This window comes from Onychomys torridus, chromosome 1, assembly GCF_903995425.1.
Source record: "Onychomys torridus chromosome 1, mOncTor1.1, whole genome shotgun sequence".
In the NCBI taxonomy this organism is placed as follows: Eukaryota; Metazoa; Chordata; class Mammalia; order Rodentia; family Cricetidae; genus Onychomys; species Onychomys torridus.
In genome coordinates this window covers 152,327,468-152,353,546 of record NC_050443.1, presented here as the reverse complement: position 1 = coordinate 152,353,546, position 26,079 = coordinate 152,327,468, and the positions used below count along the sequence as shown (strand labels likewise).

The following is a 26,079-nucleotide window of genomic DNA, read 5'->3' as shown; positions in this document are numbered from 1 at the left end:
GCACTACATAAACCAGATACATCGGTGTGCACCTGTTATTCTAGCACTTGGAAGATGGGCGCAGGATCATAACCTAACATAATAAAGGATAGAGTCAACATCATAGTAATGGAGGGTGGGGGACTGAAAGCATTTCCTCTAAGGGACAAGACAAGGACGTCTGCTCTTCCTGTCCTAACATAAGAGATTTGGGCACAGCAGTTAGTATAGAGAAATAAATAAAAGGTATACACTAGGAAATGTGGAAGCTAGCATGTGCCTGCTTGCAGATACTATCATTCATTCCTTTGCAAGGAAAGGTTGATGCAGCAGAAGTTCTATCATGTAAATAGTGGACAGACAAACTAATCTGAGTTCTCTCTAGGGAACATAAGATAGATCTCTCTGAATATATAGGCCATATAGCAGAGACCCCAGGTAGGACATGCGGTGTAGTATAGCAAAAATCTTCACAGAGCAGAGGTAACTCTAGATGTGTGCTTAATGAGATGCAAAATAAGCATCAAAACATTCTTTTCTGAAAACACACGGGCAATAAAATCTTTTCCAACATTATTGAAAAGAATAAAAAAAGTTCCAGTAATGTAAAGTTCAATGTCTGACATCCAATAAAAAATTATTAAGCACACAATGAAGAAGGGGATCATAACTGGGATCAACAGAAATTTATAGAACAGACTAATACATGACAATGATGTTTGCATAAGCAGAAAGTACATTAAAGTAAATACTAAACAATTGCTACTGAACTCCGGGATTTTAAGAAAATATATAACAGTGGAGAGATACAGAAGATACTTAAAAATGCCCAAAGTGATATCTAGATGCGAGAACCGGGGACCTGTGTTCAGTGACCAGCAAGTCAATGTTAAGTGGCCTCACACACACAAGTAGAGATTTAGAAAAAGTGGGGCTTCAGTCTCTCTGAAGAAATGACAGCTTTAAATTCTATGCTGGTGTACAGTAAATCTACAGGTCCAAGAAATGGAAGCCAATCAAACTTCCACGCTGTTCACCAGCAGCATACCAACCTCCCCAGGGTCAGGTCACTGCAAACCACAGAGCAATAGAAACTTAAGAGCAGAGGGGAAAACACAGAGTTCAAGGGATTAGAAAGGAGAGGCTGCAAACTTGCTAGCACTTACTCTAGAAGACAAACAATATTAAAAGACTGAAAAATTACAAACAAAATTCACATGCTGAGTGAACTAGTCATTAATAATCTACAACTGAATGCTCAAGGAATCTTATTAGATCAAAGGGGAACAGGTGAAATTAAGATGAGGTTATATCAAGTTTTAAAGCAATTACATATCAACATATACTGTAATAAATTTATTGGTACATATAGTATTACATAATTATAAGATTTTAATACTTTAAATTATAATATATATTTACTATCATTACACAATTAATAGAATCAGATATTACATTCATTATATGATTGCTATAGCTTAATGGTTGGTAGCTTGTTATTGCTGACAACAGATTAATAATTTATAACTGTACATATTTATTTTGCCACTGTTTTGAAGTTCAGGCATGTTCTAACTGGAGGCTGGGTCTCCCAGTCTGCAGTAAAGGCTGCTTCCACAATGGGAAGCTTTAGTATAAAAGAATGAGCTTCCACACTCAAGCAGAGTTAAGGCAAAATTTATTTTCTTCTGGCTGGAGATTGGTTGGAGGTCCTGGGTTTTGCTAGTCATTGGCTGGAGACCACCCTCAGATCCAACAAGCCATTCAGTGTTCATTGCAATATGTACTTCCTTGTTACTTCTCTGTTTCAAGCCAACAAAAGCAGCTCTTGTGGAGAGGGAAATTTCTCACATCTTGCCCGGACCCGTGGTCCCACAGCTGCTTATAAAATAATCATTCAGAAGCTTATATTAATTACATACAGTATGGCCTATGGCTTCAGCTTCTTTCTCTTTCATCTTAAATTAACCCATTCCTCTTAATCTATATTTTGCTACGTGGCCGTGGCATTACTGATCTGCTGACATTTTGTTGCTCCTTGGGCAGCAGCTGGCATCTCTCCCGACTCTGCCCTTCTTCTTTCTGTGTCTTTGCTTGGATGTCCCACTTGGCTGTAAGCTTTCTTGCCATAGACCCAAACAGTTTTGTTTATTATCCATTGGGAGCCACACATATTCACAGCATACAAAAAGATATCCCCCAGCACTCTTACTTTCAACTGCTTAAACAGAATGCCACGTCTTATAATGTAATGAGTTAATGGCATTCCATCACCTTTGCCAAACAGAATAACCTAGCCAGGCGTATGGCCTCTATCAACTTTGCAAATGCTGTTAAAGCTACTTACAATGAATGCTACTTGCATATGAATAAACGACTACTGTAAATAGTTTCTGATTATCCGTGCTGTAGAATGATGTTTGCTCTTCTTAAATTCAGAAGTTGAATCACTAATCTCCAAAGTGAGCATAATTAAGACTAAATGATGTTCCAAGCACAGGTCTCTCTCTAAGAACACTCAGCTCTGTTCCTCACAATAAGGAGGGGAAAATACAAGTTGAGAACTATCCAGGTCACCTTAGGGTCAGTCTGTCTCATGATTAATGCAAGACATTCACCCAGTTGCAGAAAGAGGGTGTCTTTAATTTTGCAAGTATTCTTCCATCATTCTAATTAGGTCTTGGTAAATTTCCCAGGGTGCATCCTGTCCAAGGTAAAAATCCAAATGATTGTAGTGTGGGATCTCCTTGTAGTAGATAAGATTGGCGACTTTAGGGAGCAGATTTTCAGTGTCCTTGGCATCTGCCACAACATCCTGTCCTCCACTCCATATTGCTGTCGGAACCCTCATCTTAGTGATGTTGTATACAGGAGGTGTAAGCTACATGAAGTGAGGAGAGAAAGGAAGTGAGGAAGGGAGGGGAAGAACTGTATTATGGAAGTAAATAAAACCATTGGATATTGAGCTAGCTTTTCAAGTCCTAGTTTATTGGACTTAATATTATATAAACATAAAAATATTGTCTTAGTCAGTTCTCCACTGCTGTGAAAAACTATCTTAGAATAACAACCAAATAAGAAAGGCAAGCTCTTATAATTTCAGAGATGGTAGTAGCTGGTTGTCTGCCTTGTGTGCTTTTAGGCCTGTGATGAGGTAGTGTAACATGGCAGAAGCATACATCTGAGGAAAAAACCCTACCACCATAGCTAGGAATCAAAGGAAGCATGTTCATGAAATAACATGATATGAAAATAAAGGGCAGTCATCACACTCCTGACTTGCACTTTGGGGCAGACAGGAAAAGACCTTGAGGAAGAGTGTATCTCTAAAACAAAAGGGTTCTCTTTCTCATAGAGCCTGACCTGACAGTGTGACCTTTTCAATAACTGCTGGACAGTATAAACATCTGTCTCATGTGCACAATTCTGGGCTCAGCAGCCCTTTTTGACACTTGTGCATCAGCAGGCTTTTCAGAGAACATTTACACCAACATATGAAAATGAACACTTGAAATATATTTGAAGAAATTGATCTGTATGCAAAAATAGTGTGCTATAGGGCTAAATACCCAGTAAGCTTTCCATTACACATTCCCCTTTTTAATGACCCAGGTCACACCTTGGTCTAAATGACCAAGTATCCCATTTGGTCCTTTCTGTGACCAAAAGACCCACCACAGTGACTCAGTAGCATCTCTACACAACTCTAAAACTAGACCAGAAGACTTCTGGCACCTTGTTCCTTAGCTATAGAGAAAATGTATCTTTTCCTTTGACTTTAAAATGGCAAGAGCTGTGTGAGGTAAAGTCACCAGATGAGCACTGTTTTGGAAAGAGCCAATGAAAGGCATAGGAGTCTTTGAGCAAAATTGAGAGTGAGCTGCAAAGACAGAGGAGGGAGAAGATCTGATGACACTGTAGGAAACTAGAATTTCTTTTCTTTTCCCTTCCTTCCCTTCCTTCCTTCCTTCCTTCCTTCCTTCCTTCCTTCCTTCCTTCCTTCCTTCCTTCCTTTGTCCCTTCCTTCCTTTCCTTCCTTCCTTCCTTCCTTCCTTCCTTCCTTCCTTCCTTCCTTCCTTCCTTTCTTTCTCCTAAAAGGGACTTAGTTTCTACTTCTTGTAAATGAATAACTGACTACTATGAATAGTTACTGACTGCTTTAAATTGTTCCTCATTATCCATGCTGTAGAATGAAATTTATCCTTCTTAAATTCAAAAGTGGAATTGCTAACCTCCAATGTGAGCATAGTTAAGGATAAATGATGTTCCAAGCATGGCTCTCTCTCTAACTCTACAGAATAGTTGGTCATACAAAATCTCTCTCTCTCTGTCTGTCTCTCTCTCTCTCTCTGTTTCTCTCCCTCCCTCCCTTCCCCTCCCCCCCCCTTCCTTCATTTCCAGGAACATACCCTAAGACCACATGGGCACATATTAAGAAGACAGCCATCTTCAAACCAGAAAAATAATCCTTATTAGAGTCTAGCCTTGATGGCACCTTTGCCGTGGACGTAATACTTCTAGTACTGAGGTAATAGGGACAAAGGTGAAGACCTCAAGGACTCATGAAAGCTTTTTAAATTTCAGCCCAGTAGAATTCTGCTTGGGGAAGATAATGACAAGGTGAATGTGCATCTCAAGTTCTCTTCAAAAGGAGATGCTCAGGCAGAACCTGGTATAGTCAGGTTGAGGGTTACTTTCAGTTGGTGGGCTGGAGCCTGGGAGTTTGAGGTCTTAAACATTAAAAGTATATTACCCATCTTTCCTATTTGTGGAGGGTCTTGGAATGTGGTAAAGGAAAATTGGCAGTTCCAAGAAAGCAACACAGGAGAGAAGAAAGTGAGCGGAGATTAGCACTGCCTAGTGTGAGAGGGGAAAGGGGTTCCAGAAAGCCTGGCACAGTGTCCGAAAAGTAAAGTGTAACTAGGAAGAGCAGGGAGCTGTCTTTTCCTGGCTGTAGTTTTCTTAAAAGCAGGAGACAAAGAACAAATACTTAGCTGCAAAGATAGAGGACAATGAAGACTGAATAAACAATGCAATGTGAAGACATCAACAGACAGGCAAGCTTTCAGAAACAAAGCCAGACCCAAAGTCCCTTAAGCTGGAATTCCTTTACTCCAGTGAAGTAAGTACTCTGCTAAGAAGGCAGGCATTGGAGAAGGTGGCATATCAGAAGTGAATATTAAAATTCAGCTTTAAATGGTATCTGGTAACTTTTGCCAGAACTTTTTAATTTATTTTTAAGTTGACAGTGAGAAATTGTATGTATTCATTTAGAAATTATACTTCCTTAGCAATGAAGGACCACTAGTGATTTATGTCAGTAATTACACCCATGTAATTTACGGTGTCATTAAGTGTAGCTGTGGCTGAAGGCCACTGCCTTTTAAATATACATAGTTCATCTTCTGTTTGAGTCTCCACCAAAAGTTTCAAGCAAAGTATCCTTATCTGAACCTCAGTCACCATGTATGTACGATTTTTATTTATTTGTAAATACAGAGATGAAGTTGATAGCTCTGATTCCACTTTCATCCAAGTCTCTGAGCTCATAAGGTACAACCAGCATCTAAAACACTCTTCTTAAAGAAACCACAAACTTTTAGTGGAAGACAGAAGGCAGTCATCGACAGAGGAACTTCGCAGCCTGACAGGACGTGTTTGATACCTATCCCTGCACCCAAGCCCATGCACATTCAACTATAGCAGTTTGGGAAGACAACCAGATTTTTCAAAATATTGAAAATATGAATTCTCTCTATTTACACTATTTATTCTTTGCAATTTTGAAAAGCTAATGACAATGTCTTATGTTTTATGTTTTATCTCAGTCTGCCATCAGGAAGTCAAACGATGTTTGGGTCTCCCAACATAGTTGGAAAAAAGTAACAATAACCAAACACCACATACTGTTTTTAGTGTAAGATATTCATTTTCATAGATGTTGTCAAGAAATATCTTAATATTCCATTATGTTAGATAGTACTTCTCCCTAAAGATGGCAATTTCTGATTGATGTGTCTCAAATGATCCATAGATTGGGTTTTTTAAAGTAATAAAGGACATCCTTAAAGGACTATTAGAGCAATGCCAGTGTTATTAGGTGAAGGTCTGCTTTAGAAATGGGGTCATGCTTTCTAATTCTGTCTTTAACACAGTGTTAATGAAATATCGAGAGTTCTTATTGTTTGCTTGTTTTTCCTGTGAAGGAATGAGTAGAGAAGGAAAAATAGAGAAATAAATTTTAGATCCAGAACTCCTTGGATCATATTCTAGTTATTTGGCAATTTACTTCCTTGAGCCTCTAGGGAAAGTAGGGTAACAAAGTTTACCTCAAGTGAACATCGTGGGGATTAGAAACAATGACTCCTCACGTGGTAAAACCCAGGAAGCATCATGTGTTAGCAGCAATAAGCGATGATCATAGCAAACAGGGAATAGTAAGCACTTAAATACTTGAATGGGAGCTGTTCTCACAGGCTCACTGCAGCAGACACCAGCTGTGGTTAGCATTAGTGTTACCTACCTGATTGAAATGCATCATGTTCTGGTCAGGACTGCCCCAGTCAAAAGCTTGGAGTTGACCAGAATTGACAGCCTAAAATAAAAACAAGTAAAAAACACATTAAAATGACATAAGTAAACAATGTACATTTAAAATTATTGTGCAAAAATGCACAAAGAAGGTTGGTAACATGCCTACTCATTAGAACATTAATCAATAATGAAAATGGACAGTGCTTCACAGAACTGATATAACCTTATCACTGCCCCTTATATCTTTCGAATGAAAATCTGCAGATAACAATGCTTTCAAATGTACATACTACAATGAATTTCAGGAATTTATATCTGCATTTGTTTGTAGAAGGTCTGGTCACACATTCCCAGCACTAAAAATGACTATGGCTGTTATTAAACAGCGAGGCACTTTGCTATCCCCAGCAAGCGCCCTTATGCTATCATGAATGCATTGCCTATTATTAAACATTTCTGTCATCATCAGGAAAAACATCAGCAAATGTGGACTGCTTGCTGCTTCTGTGCAGCACCAAGCAACATGTTGTGTTGTGCTGTAAGTAAGAACTGTGGGCTGAGTGCTGGAAACAGTGGCAATGGCGATCCTTGGTATTTAGACTTCAAATATATGAGTAGAAGTATTCAGACACTTACAGTTTCCTTGAATCTGGTATTTGCCACCTGTCTGTCACCTTTTTTGAATTAAGGAGGCAGATACTCCAGATTTATATTAAGCACTTAATTATACTCAGAATGCAGTGAGAATTTCTCTTCTCTTAACTTATAACTTGTATTTTTATCCCCTCACAGTTTTAATCCTTTTAGTTTAAATTATTTACTTCCATATCATTATATATGTAATATTATATATCACATATTATATATATTTTATATATAATGTTATGGAATGTATATAATGTTATGGAAGTAAGAAGATGTGTGTGTTTGTGATGATAAAATCCTATGCGTTTTAAGCTGTGAGAGGCAAAAGAGCATATTATTTACAATCCGAAGTCTAGTGTCTAATAAAACTGTTTTATAACCAGGCTTGTGTGATGACTCAATCTGGTATGCAGGGCAAGATATTTGTGATGTGTGAATAATGATAATGTTCTTCTAAATGGACTGTGAGATTAAGTAGGAAGATGTGTATAAAGCATTCAGTCCTTGGTAATATGCATCAATGCACATTTCAGCAGCATCACTACAAATCAAGTATGTTTTGTTCGAAACCCTGTGCTCTTGATTTCAGAGTTTAAAAAAATATTATTTATTTTGGAATATTTGCATGGATTTTATAAATTGAGCAACCTAATCTTAAAATCCCCAATTTACCCTGTTCCAAATTCTAAAGCTTTTTGAGTGTAAGTGCTGGAGTAGAGAAATCCAAGCAGTACTATAGTTAGATAAACAGCAGCACCCTTACCTTGGCTGTCTGTCTATATTATGAACAAATGTTGTATCTGCATTGTTCCTTCCTTTCTACCAAAAAAAAAAAAAAAGTCTAGATGCATAAGGCATCGACTGTAACATTTGTAGAATGGGGAAATAAGTGCCTTCATTGAAAAATTTTCATGTGAATCAGTGAGATGAAAGAAATAATATATGAAGAGCAGGAAGAACACGCAATAAGTGTTCAAGAACTGTAAACTTGAATTTATATTTCCTGGAAGACTAGGACCATGACAGGTTCTACCCATGTCCTCATCAGTAGCAGGTCCCATGCTTAGACCAGACTTTATTCATAGGAACACAAAGTCTGTCTACTCTGAAGTGAGACTTCCAACCTTTCCAGAAACCGTTAGTGTTTTTCCTACTCTCTGCAACCGATTCTCATTTCCAGCTTACAGAAGGTTACAAGATATTAGTATACATGTTAAGATGCAAATGACTCTCTCATTAACTCATTTTCTCTCATACACAGATAGATGGGATTATGCTTATTTTGCTCAATTCTTTTAAATGGATGGGGCTGAAGTGACTGATTAGTAACACAGGCAAAGTTACACAAAAAATTAAAATGCATACATGCACATCTTGGCTCAGAAACTGGTAAAAGTTAATTGAATTTTATTTATCTTTGAGCTTACTGGATATAGAATAATCTTATTAAACAAAATTTTGTAACAGTGGGCAAACCCACAAGCTGTTCATCTATTTTAATCCCTACCTAAAATTATTCAGAATAAAATATTCTTTCTGCAAGCAGAAGTGCTTCGTGGGCTAACTGGAAGATGAACAGGTCTTTCTGGAACAGGCTGTACCATTTTATATAAAGTTGTACTAAAGCTAATGATTTCCCAGAAGAGTAAATACAAGCCTTCTCCAAACAGGCTGAAGGAGGAACCTGAGAATGAGAACTCATTCAGAATATGAGGGAAGCAGCCTCTCGGCCCAGGCACTGAAGACAAGGGGAACAGATAGGAGCAAAGGAAATCAAAAGAAGGAATTAGTGTTGACCTTGAAGCATCACCATGATAGGCAGGTACCTGTACGCCCTGCATGGAGCTCCCTGGGAGTGCCCCTCAAGGATTTTGCAGGCCATTGCATATGTCAGTCTCAGGGAGAGAGAGCATGTACCTGTGCCCAGTGCAGCATGTTCTGAACAGATGTTCCTGCATAACTGTGTGCCATATAAACATCCAAGCGACTCTGTAAAGAGATCATTTCTCATCTGGAGGCTACTCATAACACATGCACAGACATTTGAAGAACACTTCAACTTTCTATTTATAATAACAACTACTATCTTTAAAGAAACTTATTTTGTATCTTTGTGGACATATTAACCAAAGAAGCCCATCTATAAGAGCATTATCCTCCCACAGCTTTGTCTTCTGTCCCAGACAATGATTCCCTTCCGCCCACAGAGGACATCTGACAGGTTGAATGCAGAAGATTATATAACTCTTCTTTCTGGACTCACCCCACACAGTCGAGGGGTTAAAAACTTTAGTCACCCTCTCCCCTACTTTGTATAAAAAAAAGAACATTAAGATAAAACTTTGAGGGTCTGGAGAGATGGCTCAGTGGTTAAGAGAAGTGACTGGTCTTGTGGAGGACCTGGGTTCAATTCCCAGCACCCACATGGCAGCTCACAAAACTGTTTGTAAAGGCAGTTCCAGGGGATCTGATGCCCTCTTTTGGCCTCTGCAAGCACAGCATGCACATGATATACAAACATACACATAAGACAAAAATAAATAAATCTGAAAAAATAAATTTAAGAAAAAGCTTAGGTCAAAAAACATTGGAAATAGAGCTATATGTTTCCATTAATTTCTAGATTAAAAAAGTCTTTTATTGGGCCTTTGAGTGTTTGTAGGATACAATTTCTCATATATATAAATAAATAGGTATATATATATATATATATATATATATATATATATAAATAGGTATATGTATATATATATATATATATATATATATATATATATATATATACACACATATATATATTCTGGATAAGATATTATTTTTCTCCAAATGGAGCATCAAAAACATTTTTAACACTTTTCAAAATTATATTTAAGATCAATACAAGATTACTGAAAAAAACAGTCAAAATCTCATGGATTGAGTTCAGAACATTTGCGTTATTAGTAATAGTTATTGAAGTTCCACAAAAGCTGCAGTGGGCCTCGGGCTGTGCTTCACTAAAGTAGCTGTTCTCCCAGATGTTGTAATATCCCATAACCAGTCCTTAGATGCCAGTTAAAAACAGATTTGGCCAAAGAGAGACTCTATTGTTAAGTATATTGCTTTATTAAGTGTTTTTCAAACTTGGGCCAATTTGCTTAGCTCTGCCATTGTGACATATTTTCATCTACGTGTCTTTTTTACATCTCCGCGATGAGCCAGCATGGTTTTCCTGGAGAACTGAGTTGAGAATATGGAAAGGCAGTGTGCTTCAGGCATGCTTTGCATAAAACAAGCCTCTTATAAACATCTTGAGCCTGGCCATCACCCTTGTAATCCCAAACATTCAGAAGCCTGAGGCAGGAGTATGAATTCAAGGCTTGTCTGGACTGCATAGTGAGTGCAAGTCCAGCCTGGGCGACTCAGTGAGAGCCTGTTATTTAAAACACAGAGGGGGACCAGGCTGTTGGCGGAAGTCTATGAGACAGACAGAGGCCATCTTCAGTTTTGTGTCACCTCTGGTTTCAAACATTGTCCATGTTGAGCTGGGGAATGAGAAACTTCTGATCTTTCTTTCCCCTCCTTGTCCCCCAAGTCATCTAATTATAATTTGAAAGGAGAGGAGCCTGGTTGTGTTGGGACTGTAGGAAAGAGCACCAATAACCACCCTCTCAGCACCCTTGAATGCTGGGTTTATAGCTGTCACTGAAAAGCCAGATCCCTCTGTCACTTTCAACCAGGGGTGATTCACAAGATAAGGATTTCCAAATCACCCATGGATATGGAAAATTTATTAAAAACAAACACAAAATATAGATTCTAGAACCACTCTCTGAGATTCCACTTCAGAGGGTCTGAAATAGCCGTAATTGTAATGGAAATAAAGAGATTTTTAATGGTGGGATTTTAGCTGCAGTAACAACTAGAAGCTCTGTCAGTAAAGCCATTTTCTCAAAGATTTTTTTATAGAATAGCTTTCAACCTGGGTTGGAACCAGGAAAATACTAATTACATCCCAAAGGACAAAAAGGAGGCCATCCAATATACTTTCCATAAAATCCAAAGTCACCTCTCACTCCTTATACAACAAAATCATTGGCTTCCAGGAAGTGATTACTTAGACCTACCATGTTTAAGTTTGGGCCATCAAATCCACTTAGAGAAAACATAAATTTGCTGCATATAGGTTGGAACATCTTCTGGTTGCACACTTTGGTGGCAATGAAATGTTCAAGCAATGTGTGAGTGGAGAACATTTTGTTACCAAATAATACCTGCAAAATGGGTGTAAAGCATCATTAAATGTCATATACACAGATGTCAGTAGTAGAGAACGCTTATTCATCTAGGCAAGAACTGGACAGGTGACCATACTGATCCTGGGTGAAACCATGGGGCTGGTGAAATTATGTCTTTAACTCCCAATTCCACCAACGTTTTTCATGAGCATCTCTCATTGGGATGTTTTGAGCATGTTGCCTTAGAGAATAGCCTACACAGGAATCGGTAAAACTTTGAAAAAAAGCATTTCTATGTGGTTTTAGATTCTCTTTCTTATAATTTGAGAAGAATTTAGTTCCTGTTTGTCTACATTTTTGTATCTGTACAATGGTAAAACTGGCATCTCCAAAGCAGAGTTGCTGTAAAGGTGATAGGTCACATTTGAAGAACGTCTAATGCAGTTCATAGAACCTAACAAACAGCTTCAGAACAATAACTATTATCCTAAGTGGTGACTGAAACAGGCAACATCCCTTTAATGCTCTTCCAGAAACAAAAGCCACAGCCTAAGCAGTAAATCTCTACTGATGAAATTTCAGGCAAGGCTGCAAGTATGCTGAATGCACTTCTTGAATTCTAGAAACCTATCACATCACAACACAAGAGAATATTGAATCCCTGTGTGTGTCAGTCAGATCTGGCTTTTATTTTGACATAGTGAATTTCACATTATTAGGATAAGCTATGGGGGTGGTGAAAAGATCAATTTGAGTTCTTAAAACCTTTAGAAACAATCATTTAATGTGAAAATTGGCACAAAGTTCTTCTATAATCTTTTATTTACTGACTATTGCAACAACAACAACAAAATGATAATAATGAGCATTTATTTTTTTATTGCAATAATGCACTGTCAGTTCTTATACTTTCTTTGGTAGACTGGAGCCAGTAAATTCCCATATGGCATAACTTACTTCAATTCTGAGTTTATAAAGTTTTTGTATTACAGTATTGAGAGGAATCCTTATTTTATAAAACATTTACTAGTCTACAAAACTTTGCTAAAATACTTAAGACACCATAACCTAATTAATATACCTTTTACATCAAAGAGAAAGAAGACAGAGGGAAGGAGAAAGGAAAGAGAAATAGAAGGGAGAAAGGAGGAGGGAGAAGGGAAAGGAAGGGGAGAATGACCTTCAATTCCACGAGTTCAAGTGTCTCAGCTCTTTAGGTCAGAAGGCAGTAACAGGCCATTGCAGAAGTCATCTTATGCAATCCTAGTAATGACTCAATTACCAAACTGTAACCCTGTGTAACTGTCCCCATCGTAATTAAATAATTGTGGCAACATGTATTCATAGTGTGAATTTATGTTTAAAAAGAATATTGACACATACTCAGTGTTCTAAGTGTGGAAGTCTACATTTTCACACAAATAAGTAATTTAACTAAGAAATCAATATCTAATCTGAATAACTGAATGTTTTTATTTTCTGTTTATTAATGCCCTCTCAATCCATACATGGGGAAAACGTACATGACATGAGTCAGTAAATTCATGTAGTCAGTCACAAAAACCATGTGAAGGAAGAAGTCATATTATCACAGGGTTCTTCTTCTCTGTTGTGATAGTCATGTTCTCCAAATGCAGGAAGAGATAGCATGGTAATCTTGTATATTACTTCACCTCTGTGGCCATTACTATGCATTTACTTAAGGACAAATAATTACTCCTTCATCCTGACCTAAAGGAAAGCATAGTATAGTATAGTATAGTATAGTATAGTATAGTATAGTGTAGTGTAGTATAGTATAGTATAGTGTGTATAGTATAGTATAGTATAGTATAGTATAGTATAGTATAGTATAGTATATAGTATAGTATAGTATAGTACAGTGTAGTGTAGTATAGTATAGTATAGTATAGTATAGTGTAGTATAGTATAGTATAGTATAGTATAGTATAGTATAGTATAGTATAGTATAGTATAGTATAGTATAGTGTAGTGTAGTGTAGTATAGTATAGTATAGTGTAGTGTAGTATAGTATAGTATAGTATAGTGTAGTATAGTATAGTATAGTATAGTGTAGTATAGTGTAGTATAGTGTAGTATAGTATGGTGTAGTATAGTATAGTATAGTGTAGTATAGTATAGTATAGTATAGTGTAGTATAGTATGGTGTAGTATAGTATAGTATAGTGTAGTATAGTATAGTATAGTGTAGTGTAGTGTAGTATTGCAGGAAGATGAGCTCCTGTTTACAGGCCAGACACACTACTATGCAGATGTAATTCCAGCTTGATCCTGGAGAGGGCATATTTGTCACATAATAATCGGCACATAGGTTCCTCTAAGAATTTTAGCTCTTTTTGTGAGAATTAAGCCATTTTTGTGTTTTTTTTAAAAAATGGCACCATGCCATGTTGTGGCTGTGGGCAAAACAGACATAATGTTTATGCATATCATCTCAATGACTATTGCAGCTTGACAGATCCTACCCACTATATAAATGCCAACACATGGCTTGCAAAACAGAAAGAACATTGGTTGGATTATTTCTCCAATGAATTGTCTACACATCTGGGGATCCATATGTATGTATCTGTGAGTATTCAGGCCTGACTTTTTCTGGCTGACATTGAAAATGTTATGAAACTAGATTTGGTAGAGTATGCCTGTGATCCCTGAACCTGGAAAGCAGAGGCGGGAAGATTGCCACAGTCAGGTGCCTGATTTGTATAGCAAGTTCCAAGCTAGGCAGGCCCAAACATAAGACCACTATCAAAACAGTAATTACATATAAGTGAATTGTCATCTTCTTTAAGTTTTCCAGTGAGAATAAGACTGAGGTGCTGGCTCTAGTATCCATTAGTAGGATTATTTGAGAAAAGTTTCTCAGTTTATCTCAGTCTCAAGCTTTTATTTTAAGAAATGAAGATAGCTTTAAGAAATGAGGCCAATGAGCAGAACCGAGAAAGTAAAATGAAAAAGAGGCTCAGTATAAACTGCAGATTCAAATGAAAGTAGAGAGACAAGAGTACAAAGAAACAAATGTCCAGAGGTAGAATGGGATGGGGAAGGGAGCAGCAGTAAGTAAATGTCAAGTGCTGTACATTTAAACATAAAATAAGCTTGATTAATATATTAATGGTGTTAAGCAATACTTGTTGAGCATGTTATTGGCCAGGGATGATACTTAAACATATTTTTCTCGTGAATTTCCCAGGATAGTAAATTCTACCCACTCTATAAATGTGAGAAGCACAGTTTAGGATGAATGAATAGCTTGCCTTCAGCCTCAAAGGGTAGGAGGCAGATGTACATTGTGAGCCCAATTCTATGTGACTCAAATCCTTATACTTGTCCTTAAGTGGATTGAACTAAATTTAAGGTGCCAGTGCCCCCGCCCCAGACATCAGAAAGCTTTCTAGAGAACACAATACCCACATTCCCAAGAGGTGGGGTGGGTGGTTTTTTGGTCAGGTGGGTTAGGGATGTTTGTTGTTGTTTTAGGGGGTTGGTTACAAATTGTTATTGGTCATGGTCAGAAAAAAATGAACGAAGGAGATTAGATTTAGGGATCTCTTTCTGAAGAGAAAAAGGTGGGGGGTATAGTATAAAAATTATGAGATAAAAGGGTGGATTGTTAAGTCTACTTTTGAACAATCACTAGTCTCAAATATATTATATTGATATGGATATTTGTGTATTGATACAAATTTAAGGTATTTTTGTTAGAACATACTGTACATACAATTCTAGTCTTGTTTAAGGTATTATACTTATGCAGCTCATTTAACAATGTAATGCAAATTTCTAGTCCTTGAAAGTTATTATTACAAACTATTTAAGATAATGAAATACAGGTTAGTAATTAGTCACATATAACGATCAAACTTGTAGTCATGTTAGGTATGTTTTCAAGGTCAAACAGAAGTATATTTTAGATAGATGGTATTCAAACACTTCAAATATCTACAGAATGGAAATTTAAAATGTTTGGTTAACATGGGGCTTTCCATGACAATGAGACAAGCCTGCTCCTTGAAGCACCAATTTACTTCAGAGAAAATGATGGACACTGAAGAAACTGTATGTGGAGTTTGCTTTCAATGTGGCAAAACTAGCCATTTGGTCAAGAAATTGCTCTTGTCTTGCCTGCTGACAGTCAGGACACAAGGGAAAAAGAGTGTCAAACTTTTCCAAGATAAGGTGGGACAGTCCTTCAAATTCCTGCTTCATAGAAAAGTCTGTCAGACATTCTGCAGGACACACAGAAAAGTGACTGCTGAACTTTGCCAAAACAAGGTGGGACAGTCCTTCAAAATTCCTGCTTCACAGAAAAGTCTGTCAGATATTGTAGGAAGTAGGCTGAAGATGGATGTTCCAATGTTGCAGAGGAACCTTGGGGTGACTGTCCAAGCAACCAGATTTCTTTGCCATTTCTATAGTTTTGGAATTTGTTTGCTCTACACTTCCTGTTTAGTCAAGTAATATTATATACCTTGAGGTATTTGATGGAGTTGAAGACTAGATAGTTATAGTTGTAGTTTTCCTTAATTATGATAAAAGGTAAATTAAATCTGAAACTTTGGACTCACAAAGATAAGATATGTTAGAGTTCGAATCCTTCCCTTTTTGTTTAGACAAAATGGAGAAATGTTGGGGAATAATCTTTTTGTACACTATGTAAAGATATTTCACTGTGGTTTAATAAAAAGCTGAACAGCCAACAGTTAGGAAAGATTTCCAAGTACAGAGACTATTGGGAAGAAGAAGGTCAGAGACACCAGGATGAAGAACAAGCAGCCTGGGAATTATAAAGTAAAGGTAATGGAGCCACACAAAAGAACATAGATTAAAAGATATGGGTTAAATTGCTGGGTGACAGTGTCACATCCTATAATTCCAGCATTCCGGAGGCAGAGACAGGCAGATCTCTGTGTGTTCAAGGTTAGCCTGGTCTACAGAGCAAGATCCAGGTTAGGCACCAAAACTACACAGAGAAACCCTGTCTCGAAAAACCAAAAAGAAAAGAAAAAGAAAAAAGTACAGGTTAAGTTATAAGAGCTAGTCAGAGAAAGCTAAGCTATTGCTCAAGCTTTCATAATTAATAATAATCTCCATGTCATGATTTGGGAGCTAGTTGGTAGGACAGAGAAAGACTCATCACACAGCAACCCCAAGAACAAATACTGACAATGAAAAGTCACTATATGGAACATAAGCCAGAACAGATCATATGGGAGGTACAACTAAAAACCTCTTTGAATTTTTAAAAATTGAAAATCTTGGGCAGGAGAGGTGGCTCAGTGGTCATGAGCTCTTACTGCTCTTGCAGAGGACCTGAGTTTGTTTCTCAGCACTCATATCAGAAATTCAAAGATCAATTGTCACTAACTGCAAGCAACTAGATACCAACATTGATATCCTAGAAAAAACGAGTGAATTCATTGATGTATATGCCTACCCAATACGGAATAGTAAACAGAAACCTGAACAGATCAATAACAGCTAATATTAAGGAATAGTCTCTTATCAAAGAAAAGCTCATGACCAGTGGTGTCATTGGTGAAAATTCTACCAAACATTTACAGACAAGCTTATAGCAAAATTTCTAAAAGTATTCAAATTGAAAAGGAAGGATATCTTCCAATTTCATTCTGTGGAGACAATATTATCTTGATACCAAAACCAGATAAGGAAATAACAAAACCAAAAAATTACAGATAAATATTCCCAATGAACAGATGCAAATATCCTTAATACAAAACATAGTAAACTAAATACAACACATTGAAAAGATAATTTATCCCAATCAAATGGAATTCATCAAGAAGATGCAAGGGTGGTTCAAAATATGCAAATAAAAATCATGATACACTTGATCAACAGAATGAAAGACAAAAACAAAAATTGCAACAAAAACAAGCAAATATATTAGTGATGTGGTGAAGTGTCTCAGTAGATGAGGGCACCTGAATTTGATCCCTGGAACATATGTTATATTGGAAGGAGAGAACCAACTCCACAGAGTTGTCCACAAACTAACCCACATGCAGTTTATGTCATACATGCCCCCCCAATAAGTTACAAAAAAATAAGAAAATATATATAATAATCCCACAGCTAGTATCATCACAAATAGGGAAAGCTGCAGGCTCTCCAGAATCTGAAACAAGACAAAGCTGTCACACTCATCACAATATACAAACCAGAAGTGAAAGTCCTCACCAGAGCAATAAGGCGGAACAAAGAAACAAAGGGCATTGCCTACCTACTTATTATCTATCTTTATTTGTGACAGGTCTTTGATACATATATCAGCTAGAACTCAAATTCATTATGTAGCCAAGGTTGGCCTTCAACTCACCATCCCCCTGCCTCAGACTCCTGACTTCTGGGGGTTATAGATATACACCACTACACCTGCCCTTACCTACAATTTTGAAAGAAGAAATTCAACTTGTCACCATTTGCATGTGGTCTGATCATATGTATAGAAAATCCCAAAGACAACCCCCAAACTACTAGAACTAATAAATGAATTCAACAAAGTTGTAGGATATAAAATCAGTATGCGGATACCAGTAACATCTTTATATACCAATAGAAAATTATCCAAAAAGGGAATAAAGAAAGCACTCCCATTTAGTATAACTATAAAAAATAAAATATTTTGGAATAAATTCATCAGCAGCCAAACTTTCTACAAAAAGAACCTTAAAATGGATGAAAGAAATAGAGAATATAAAAATTAGGCATGCCATGTGCATATATTAAAAGACCCTGTTAAAAATAGTTGAAATGCAACTCCTGTCAAAATAACTATCCTATTTTCATAGAATAAGAAACACATCCTAAAATTCATATGGAAACCTGAATAGCTAGAGCAATATTGAGCAAAAAGATCAAAGTTGGAGACACACTACCTGATTTAGTGATGGCCAGACTGCAACCCACAGCTCCAGAGAGGCTAGCTAACAGGGAAAGACCCTAGGAGGGACACATGAATGGCCCAGCAAAGGAGAAGTGGATGAGATCTACATGAGCAGATTGGGTGAGGGGGTGGTGGAGGGCGAGGAGTAGGGGATGAGAACTTAGGGAATGGGAAGGTTGAGCTGGAACAGGGACAGAGTGGGAGGGAAGGGAGGGAGATATGATAGATGAGGACATCATGGGAATACAAAGAGACAGGGTGCCAGGGAGGCTCTCAGGAATCCACAAGGATGACCGCACCTGGGAATGCTGGATGTGGTCTAGAGGGTGCCTGGACTGGTATACTCTGGTAACTGGTCTAGTGAATACCCTAACTGTCATCGTAGCGCTTTATCCAGTGACTGATGGAGGCAGATACAGAGATCCATGGTCTGGTGCCTGGCTGAGCTCTGGGAATCCAATCCATGAGAGAGAGGACAGACTCTGGAGGCAGGGGATGTTGAGATTATGATGGGAAGACGTGCAGATATGACTGGTGGAAGCTCATAATCTGTAGACTAGTGGCTGTGGAGCCACCATGGGACTGGAGTAGGCCCTCTGGATATGGAAGATGGTTGTTTGGCTAGAACCATTTGGGGAGCACCGAGACAGGGGGATCGGGATCTGTCCCTGGTGCATGGGCAGGATTTTGGGAGCCCAGTGCTGGTGGTGTGATGCCTTGTGCAGCCTTGGTGCAGTGGGGAGGGGCTTGGACCTGCCTAGGCTGAGTGTGCCAGGCTCTGACGACTCCCTGTGGGAGACCTTGATTTGGGGGATGTGGGGATGTGGGGTGACTTGGGATGGAGGGCTGGGGGATGGGAGGAGATGGGATCTGTGGGTGGAATGTAGAGTGAGTAGAAAATTTCTTAATAAAGAAAAATGAAAGAAAAAAAAAAAAGAAATGTCATAGCACTGATATAAAAGCAAATACACACAGGCCAATGGAACAGAATGTAGAGACTAGAAATAAGGCCACATGTGATATCCAAACAGGCTAGGAATGCACACTGGGAGAGCTGCAGCCTCTTCGATAAATCCTGCTGCAAAGATTGGATGTGTGCAAGCAGAAAACGGAAGGTTCTCCTGTTCCTGTACGGAAAAGTAAAGTAAAAATGGACAAAGTTCGCCAAACCTGAAATTCTCAGAAGAAAGTGTAGGAAAAGTGGCTTGGGACATTGAATTATCAAGAAATTTTTAATAAATCAGATCTCTGTATCATTGGAAACAAAAGCAAAAGTAGTCAAATAGGGTCTCCTAAAACTAGGAAGCTTCAGAACAGCAAAGGAAAAGATGAATGGACACATGTCCATTACACATCAGATGTAAATTGTACATGTGATGGGGTTGATGTTCAAAATATATAAGGGACTCAGTAGCACGAAAATCTGATTAGAAATGGGAGATAGAATTAAATCGATGGTTCTCAAAAGAAGATGCAGAACCAGTCTTCAAGTGTATGGGGAAGAAATGCTCAGCCATCACCAGGGAAACAACAAAACCATAAGGTGTTACTACACTCCAGTTAGAGAACCTTTCATCAAAAGTACTACAGATAACAGGTATTTAAGATGTTTGGGGAAGGAACTGAATTTGGAACAGGAGTAGGATTCCTTAGAAATATCAAGTAGGGTCTCACTTTAGCTACGTTTGGGAGGTGTTACTGAGGGATAGATGTTCTGTAGTTAGAGATCATGGCACTAGATTAGAAGGCACCAGGACTAGTTCCTTGAGCGTGCTAAGATACCACACCATCAGCAAACCTGTATGGAACCTTTGATTGCCTTTTACATCACCAAATGGGTTTAAAAATGGTACACATCTTCTCTTGATATCTGTGGAAACAGGGAGACTTCCAGTTCCTCCTGCTTTAAACGCAAGGATTTCACATACCTTGACAGCTTGCCTAGAAAGGGTGGTTAATTTCTTCATGGGACTTCTAGTGTGTTTTACTGTGACCACTGGAGCAAGTGCAAAAAATAACTTAATCTTTTTAGCCAGTTCTGGATTTGTTGAGAATGCTATGAACGCTGCAGGGAGAGAAGACATCAGCTCATACAAATTTCCAATTATCTTTTTGTCACAAATCACTAATGATAGCTATATTGAAAACAAAACAAAATAAAATTGTGAGTACTATTTATAGGGAGGAATTTTTACATTTCTCAAGGGTAGCATGGGCTCTTTCTGTGGAGTGCAAATGTGCTTATATAAAGAGTGATGAAGAGGAGGAGGGTCAGTCACATTCTGTGGAGCATGTATATAAAACTCCAGAGACCACACTGGCTTGACCCTGGTGCAATATAAAACCAAGCTATCATCTTGGCTTCTAACTCATTAACTGTGAACGTTACCTCCTTTGTATCAACCCCAGTTTCTTCAATAAATAAATGGGGATAACAGAATCTTCAGGTAATGACTATTACATGTGTATGAGATTATGTAGGCATTTACATATACGTATATAGTTTAATGTATATGTAATTATATACGTATATGTAAATGCCTACATAATGTTTCATATACATTAAACTATTATATAGAAAAAATATAAAAATGAATCTTAAAGTGTTACTTGGTATTTTTACTCTTTAGAAGATATTTTTGAATTTCATAATCTAATAAATCTGGATATTGTGGCCTCAAATATGCATTTTTTCAAGAAGGGAGAACAGTGAGAGGCCCAAGGTTCCTGTGGCTCTATCATCATGCTCTCTAGTTTAACTCATTGCCTCCCTAGCAAGAAATCCACACAGATTGTAGCATATAATCCATGTCATAATTCTATGCTTTTGTTTTATTGTCCTTCTCTAGACTGTGAGAGATTCAAGTGAAAAATAGGCTCCTGTTTGTATTTGTTTCCTCAGAATATAACCTGGGATCTCATTGTTTGCCAAGAGCAAAAATTAAATCCTATCAACCTCCAAATTCAGTGTTGGGGACAAGTTTATGATGGTCATCCTTGCTTTAGTTTCTCTTAAGAAACTACCTAGAGGAAATGGTTTCTCAAAGTCCCGAAACTAGAGACTACAGAGAAAAACAAACCAACAGAATGAAGAAAACAACCAACTGACCTGACCCCTCCCACAAACACAGAAGAAAATCTCTCACATTGTCTGATTGCGTCTGCCCCAAACACACCTATAGTGGTACCCTGTGAGTGGCCCACATAGAAGAGTTCCTTCTGTCCACTTTTCTCCAAGATTAGATTTATTGTGGCTGGAAGATCATATTTAGCCATCTCATCCAAACTGCCAAAGAGAAGGAATTAGAAAAGATAAGGGGTTCTTAGACCAGCAGTATTTTGCAAGTATTCCTTGTAGACCTAGATACTCAGCTTTGTACATGAGAACAGTGTGTGTCTGGACAAATTTTCAGGTTGCTGTCTTCACATCTTCACTGTAATGGGACCACTGCCAGGAAACTGGAATAAAAAGGGTCTGATTTGAAAGCCTACTGGTAATTTTTCTATGGGGCTGTCATAGTCCATTCATCCCTGAGAAGATTCAGGAAATGTCAATTGACTTCCAGAAAGAATGCAGGGATGAGGCTGGAAGTGCAAGCCTTGTCCCTGTGACTAATAAGTCAGGCTCCAGGAACAACTCTCTGCTATTAAGCTGCATTTTGATAAGGACAAACACACACTCCTCCTCCTCACTCCTCCTGCCACACCAGTACATCAGGAAAGAAATGGGGCATTTGAAACAAGCAGTAATGCAGTAAGTAGAGAGTTTCTTTTGATATGGAAGAAACCCTGAATGGAGGAGGTAATTCTAGATTCCCTCCAGTAGATTCCATTGGGTGTGTTGGGACAGAGAAGGGAAAACCAAGAAGAACTTATGCTTGTAAGTGAGTAAACACTTCATTCACAAACAGGCTTCTCTTACCTGAAGGCCCAATACTGAGGTGACTCAGGGGACAATCTCAGGTGTTTTCTGGACCAGGTGTTTCCTCGGCTGTTCCCCAACCACACATCATAACCATTATCAGCCAGAAGAAAAGCCAAACTATTGTTGGGCAAGTTGCAAATCCAGTTGCTGGCAGATGCAACTAATCCATGCTGCAGATACACAACTGCCTTCGGAGCTGAAAAATAGACAACCACAGTTTCTTGCTCAACTCACTCAGCCTACTTTCAAGCTCTGCTTTCTGATTGCTTCACACATAAGCAAGGTCAAGAAATGAAGTTTTGTGTCAGGAAAGCCTAGGGTCTAGTCTTTTAGGGACTCTTGGATAAGTGACTAAGTCCTTCTTCCCTCATGTATAAGGTGAAGACTATATATAATGTATGATGTCACCTAGGTGTTTGTTAGAGTCACATTTTTTTATTGCTGGTTCAAAAATCTATCTTGCTATAATGTATACGCTTCATTTCATTTATATATTAGGGAACAATAGCAAATGTTCTTTCACAGGGGAGGTTTAAGCATTTAATTGAAAATAAAACTTGAAAGATTTTACAGCAAAATAAATATTAGCTCTACCATTATTTTCATTCACATTACTTTATTTCTTAAGAAGCATTTTGTCGGAAGCTGGACAGATGGCTCAGAGGTCTTGAGCACTGGTTGCTCTTGCAGAGGACCTGGGTTGGATTCCCGGCATCCACAGGGCCAATTACAACCACAGGAAACACTAGAATGGTGTGGGGGTGGGGGAGTAGGGGGGAGGAAGGGGGATCTAGCGCCATCTTCTGGCCTTCACAGGACCAGGCACAGGTGGTGCATGGGCATAAATGCAGGCAGAATGTTCATATACAAAAAATAAAATAAATCTAATCAGAAGAAGCATCTTGAAACTTCTAGGCGTTGCTGAAATAATTCAAATGATAAAGTTGCCAGGTGTTCAGCAAACATTCAACAAATGACAACTTCCTTATCATTAAAAGCAGCAAAGTGTTTCTTCCAAATGGATCATTATTGTTTCCTACAAAGAGCAGAGAGCAGGAAAGGCTCTTTGATGACCTGAGAGGACAGAGTGAGTAGGATTCAACTTGTTTCAAAAAATTAAAGTCATACTACTTTGCATAGGGATGGGGTTATACATTAGTCAGTCTCAACTGCCATGTGTTATAATGGAAAATGTTATGCCCGAACCTGGATTTGGATATCATTAAAGCTAAGAAAAGTTTTCAGGTTACACAGATTTTGGAGGCAAACTGATAGATCTTGGAGACCAACTGCATTTAGGATGTCAGTGAGATGACTACATCAAGGATGATTTCTGGGTTTCTAAACTCTAGAGCTTCTACTGGGAAGAGAAGACATTTCCTTTTACTTATGTATGCAGTTGGAGAGACAAAGACATGGAGAAAGGGAAAGACCAAGTAAACAGTATATATAAAAACGGCAAAATGTTTTTAAAGTTGTGCAAATTAAGTAGAGGTGGGGGTGCCTTTCCTTCTCTGATAGAAAGGAATACAACCTACTGAAGAGAGGAAGCTTCCCTACTGCTGCCAGGACACCTAGGTATTTCTATTTCAGGCATTTTGATTTCAAAGCAAAGTAGATCATACCTGTTTTCCTTGAACATCCTTTGCCATGAGGAATCCGGTAAGTTCCAAGGATATAACCATCCTCTGTTACAACATCATACTTTTCATAAGGATAGCCCCAGTAAGAAATAAGTTGACTCTGAAAGGGGAGAAGGAAAATCCATATCCATAGTTCCATAATTCAGTTTTTTTTGTGTAGACATTGCAATATAGTCCTTCAAATATCGATCTTCTTTCACCAACCTACACATCAGGCAATAGCATAGAGCAGGAAAAATTATAACAACTAGGGAAATATTTCAGGAAGGGACTGAATGCAAAAGGGTAACATAAGGATGGAGTGACTTGACACTCAGCATCTTCAGGATGCTGTCTAAATATGCTGTGGGCTTTGTAGTGGGTAGTCATTCCAGCCTTGGCCTGGAAGTTCCAACCCCCAATTGAGGCTTCGGTAACAGTCATGCCTATAAGGCGGAGCTGAGAGAGGACATTGAAGACCTAGAATCCAAATGAGAGGGATCTTTTAGTTTCAGGACCCTGGATGCTGGAGGTAGACCCAGCAGAGTTCTCCAGAGAACACCGCTGGACTGTGCCATACCTTTCCCAGACCCAGTAACCTATCCCTTGTAAGTTACCCCACAAAATAAACCTCCCTTTTAACTATGTGGAGTGGCCTTAATAATTTCACCAATAGGGCTTAGTGTTACTAACCCCAGTAGTTCATTCTTAAAATGTTTTGGTGACAAGAAATATAAATAGTTGCCTAATGAGGGAGACAACAGGAGATTGGTAGGTATCTTGTGTCTAATGATAAATGAGTTCCTACCAATTTGGCTCCAAAGAGATATGAAAGGAAGTGGTTGTTAGGATCTAGGAAGGAAAAGAGAAGGACCACATCAAGGAAGATGGCTGCCTAAGGTAATTTTGCAAGATAGAGCAAGGGCAGGGCAATTGAAAATAAAACAAGAAATCCAACACTTGATTTCTCTCTTTCTTTCTACTCCCTTGCTCAGGATTTCCATTGGCTAATTGGATGTAAAAACTACATTTGGGAGACCTTTAGACCTTGCCTTTATAGGCCAACCTTTATGTCGAATGAAAAGTATAAAGGACCACAAAATGGGTTATAAGGGCCAGCAGAAACTACTCTATCCACAGTGATGCACAGAGACAGAAATGAGTGTTACAGGGTAGACACTTTCTCTATCTACTTCATCAATCCTTTTAAGAAGTCTCTGCAGTAGAACTGCTAACATTTTAGAATTGAGAAAACCGAAGGTCAGGAAAATTAGTGATTTATCCAAGACAATATATTAGGAAGAGAGAAATGTTCGATTAATGAGACAGTAGATTTATTTGCAAAGTCTCTACCTTCATCACAAGGTTACACATTTGCTCCTGTGAGGCACACAGTATATGCTTAAGTTATGCTATTTTGTGGTGATATATTATGTACTCTAATAAATTCTTTGGACTTAAAGGTATATAAACCAACCTTGGCTTATTGAATCCCAAAAGAATAAAACCATGAAGGTGGCATACACAAAGCCCCAGAAAGAATTCAAGGGTATGTGTCAGGGGATCATCAAAATAAATCCTGAACCTCCTCTTCATGAAGCCACCACTTAAAAACTAAAAAACAAACAAACAAACAAACAAAAAACAAAACCTACCAAGATTGTTGCTCTAATGCGAGTCAGAGCTTTCAATTCTAGGAAAGCTAGTTTTGGTGAGCACTAAAACCAATTTAGTCATTAGAGAAACTCTTGATACACAAATTATTCCCCAAACAGTGAGAAATTAATAATTTCTTATCTTTGTGTTATTTTGTTTTTGTTTTCTCAATAAATGACTTACAATGTTCATATTGGCTTCTGGATTTGTGATGCTCCCTTGCTTATAGCCATGTATGGGTTCAGGAAGAAGCAAACACCATGCTGCTGCTAAAAGCCACCACATTTTGGAGTCTGCCTGGGAAAGGAATTATTAATGCATTTGTCATCAAGGAGAAATCTTGCAAAAGAAAAATTGGTGTTTTTTTTTTATAGCACTGATGAGGAAGAGAGCAGAAACATAAACTATGTTTTAACAGGTAATACATTGGTTTATTAAGGATTCTGTAGATGGAGACCTTCTCTCCAGCACCCGCCAAGCCCTGTCAGTTTGACAGCCCACTTATAAAATAAACACACAGATGCTTATATTATTTAAACTGCTTGGCCATTAATTCAGGCCTACCATTGTCT

At 38.1% G+C, this 26,079-nt stretch overlaps 1 protein-coding gene across 3 annotated transcripts; it reads right to left on the bottom strand.

The window, feature by feature from the left end:
• Window positions 1–2,620: 2,620 nt before the first annotated feature.
• Window positions 2,621–25,792, bottom strand: Lipk (lipase family member K). 3 transcript variants are annotated; one of them, XM_036208164.1, is made up of 9 exons: window positions 25,690–25,792; window positions 23,855–23,986; window positions 22,227–22,425; window positions 21,481–21,590; window positions 20,233–20,369; window positions 11,265–11,411; window positions 9,076–9,147; window positions 6,503–6,574; window positions 2,621–2,860 (listed from the first exon to the last, which is right to left on the bottom strand). In XM_036208164.1, exons 1-9 carry the CDS (start codon window positions 25,790–25,792, stop codon window positions 2,621–2,623), a joined length of 1,212 nt encoding a protein of 403 aa, XP_036064057.1. The 3 variants fall into 3 exon arrangements, with proteins under 3 accessions (XP_036064057.1, XP_036064066.1, XP_036064074.1); XM_036208173.1 differs by having other exon boundaries at window positions 23,855–23,972; window positions 25,691–25,792; XM_036208181.1 differs by having other exon boundaries at window positions 22,227–22,329; window positions 23,858–23,972; window positions 25,691–25,792.
• Between the last annotated feature and the right edge of the window lie 287 nt (window positions 25,793–26,079).

Bases quoted from the DNA above. Each gene is read 5' to 3' on its own strand.
- Lipk (XM_036208164.1), bottom strand. From the start codon at position 25,792: ATGTGGTGGCTTTTAGCAGCAGCATGGTGTTTGCTTCTTCCTGAACCC. The intron at 20,370-21,480 runs GTGTGTTTGGGG...CTCTCCCTGCAG, and splicing joins CTCACAGGGTACCACTATAG to CGTTCATAGCATTCTCAACA. The intron at 11,412-20,232 runs GTATGTGAAATC...CCCATTTTGCAG, and splicing joins TTTCTAGGCAAGCTGTCAAG to GTATTATTTGGTAACAAAAT.